Here is a 2,578-nt window from a genome sequence, read left to right as displayed (position 1 = left end):
CCCCGAGGGGCCCCAGACTCTGAGAGGGCACAAGCCGGGCTGAGGGACCCCCCCGAGTGCACAATTTTTGTGCACTGGGCCTATAGTGTGTGTGTGTGTATGTGTGTGTGTGGGTGTATATATATATATATATATATGTTTTTTTTTAAAGCACATTTACGGCCTATAATGATATCGGGAATTGGGTGGAAACGCACAGAGTTCAGCCGGAGGGAGGAAAAGACGCAGCCACATCTTAAGGTCACACTGGGGACAAGGACTCACGTACCGACACCCCAGTCCATCTCCTCGGCCGCGTCCCCGTAGGCACCGTGCTTGCTCTTCCCGGCAAAGTCCTTGGACGCGTACAGGGCCGTGTGGACCTGGATACAGGAGAAGACGAGCAGGAAGGGCCTCTCCGCATTCCTGCAAGAAAATACAAATAAAAAAATCCTGCCCTGACCGGTGTGGCTCGGTGGATAGAGCGTTGGCCTGGGGACTGAAGGGTCCCGGGTTCGATTTCAGTCAAGGGCATGTACCTTGGTTGCGGGCACATCCCCAGTAGGGGGTGTGCAGGAGGCAGCTGATCGATGTTTCTCTCTCATCGATGTTTCTAACTCTCTATCCCTCTCCCTTCTTCTCTGTAAAAAATCAATAAAATATATTAAAAAAACAAAATCCCAAGAGCAACGTTAGTGCCTTTGCCCATTCTGATTAGGATAAAACCAAGATGGCAGGACGCCGTCCGACAGCCGGAAAAACACCACAAATCCCTGATGATCTACAAGTAAGAACACCCACCAAGCCCTGGCTTTTTCGGCTCAGTGGATAGAGTGTCGGCCTGTGGACTGAAGGGTCCCGGGTTCGATTCCTGGTCAGGGCACATGCCTGGGTTGCAGGCTCGATCCCCACTAGGGGGCGTGCAGGAGGCAGCCTATTGGATGTTTCTCACTCATGTTTCTATCCCTCTCCCTTCCTCTCTCTCTAAAACCAACAAATCTATACTAAAAAAAGGGTAATATGCTAATTAGACTGGATGTCTTATGGACATCCTTCCGGACGTCCTTCCAGACAAAGCCAGAGTGGTGGGGGCTGAAGCAGAGGTGGTTAGGGGTGACCAGACCATCAGGGAAGCAGTTAAGGTGGACCAGACCAGCATGGGGGCAGTTATGTGGCAACCAGGCCAGCAGGGGGGCAGTTAGGGGGCGATCAGGCTGGCAAGCAGAGGCGGTTAGGGGTGATCAGGCAGGCAGGCAGGCGGGCGGTTAGGAGCCAATGGTCTGCAGGGATCGGGCCTAAACCGGCAGTCGGACATCCCCCGAGGGGTCTCAGATTGCAGAGCATGCAGGCTGGGCTGAGGAATACCTCCCTTCTGTGCACAAATTTCGTGCACCGGGCCTCTAGTAAGTAAGTAAGTAAATAAATATTTTAAAAATATAATATGGACCAAGGCGTTCCGTTGGTAATTTCTAAGAGTAGAAGTCTTTGATGAGCGTGGAGGAGCTGAGAGTAAGCCACGGTATTTCATGGACTTTTGCCACACAGGGCGGACCATGAGGCCTCCACACTACTTATTCTGGGGGAAGTTTATTCACCCCGGGAAACACTATCATACTTTCTTTTCAAAACGCAGATTACGGACCTAAAAAAAAACCCAAAACCCCAGCTCAGACTCCCCCAAATGAACATGCAATGACATATGTACTCGACCCTAAATAGACAGCTACATTATGCATGATGCGTGGGTACAATCTCGCGCTCATCTCTTCTCCCGTTTATTTTTAGATTCGAAGTTAAGGCGGAAAAAAAAAAAAGATAAAAGCAGCCGAAAAAGTCCACCTTCCAAGCACATATATGGTCACGGCAGGAAATACAAGATGAGGTTGATAGATGTGCTGAGAAGGCAGAGCTAGGGCCGTGCCAACCACCTGGAGGGAAAACAAAGAGATGAAGAAAGAGGAAGCAAGCGGCATGATTGGCGGGATCACATGACCGAGGTGAGCATCAAAGAAATAAATGAAAAGGTGGGTGCAATGAGCAAACCACGGAGCCCAAGTCAGTGCCGTGCGCGGTGAGCAGAGTGAGAGCGGGTGAGTGGAGTCGAAGACGCACCACTTAGTTCAGTCAGAGCCACGGAATGTGACTTTGTGTGGGAATGTCGGGAAGATCCCGGCCGGAGGGACAAGGCCATTCTCAACGCCCTCATTGTAAAAACGCCCCCGCAAACGGGATTCGTTTTCTATCATCTCCACGACATCACAGACGCCAGCTAAGGTCCTGGGTGTCAACGCAGAGTGAACAGGTTTTTTCTTTTATCACTTTATTTTTATTTATTGATTTATTTGATTGTTTATTTATTTTTTAATCCTCCCCCGAGGATATTTTCCCATTGGTTTTTAGAGAGAGTGGAGGAGAGAGGGAGAGACAGAGAGAAACATGGATGAGAGAGAAACACATCGATGGGTTGCCTCCTGCACGCGTCCTGCACAGGGCCCAGGCCGGGGAGGAGCCTGCAACCGAGGTCCATGCCCTTGACCGGAATCGAACCCAGGACCCTTCGGTCCGCAGGCCGACGCTCTATCCACTGAGCCAAACCGGC

At 50.9% G+C, this 2,578-nt stretch overlaps 1 protein-coding gene across 1 annotated transcript in view; it reads right to left on the bottom strand.

Moving 5' to 3' along the window:
• The window catches only part of STS (steroid sulfatase (microsomal), isozyme S), a gene marked incomplete at its 3' end in the record, with an annotated part of 34,574 nt that overhangs the window by 22,136 nt on the left and 9,860 nt on the right, over positions 1 to 2,578 (bottom strand). Inside the window, 1 exon segment of the mRNA XM_014528824.1 lies at positions 269 to 434. Coding sequence (XP_014384310.1) covers positions 269 to 434 — 166 coding nt within the window.

The sequence above is a fragment of the Myotis brandtii genome, unplaced genomic scaffold (assembly GCF_000412655.1).
Source record: "Myotis brandtii unplaced genomic scaffold, ASM41265v1 scaffold655, whole genome shotgun sequence".
In the NCBI taxonomy this organism is placed as follows: Eukaryota; Metazoa; Chordata; class Mammalia; order Chiroptera; family Vespertilionidae; genus Myotis; species Myotis brandtii.
Note: the sequence above shows the minus strand (reverse complement) of the source record. Positions and strands in the feature narration are given on the sequence as shown.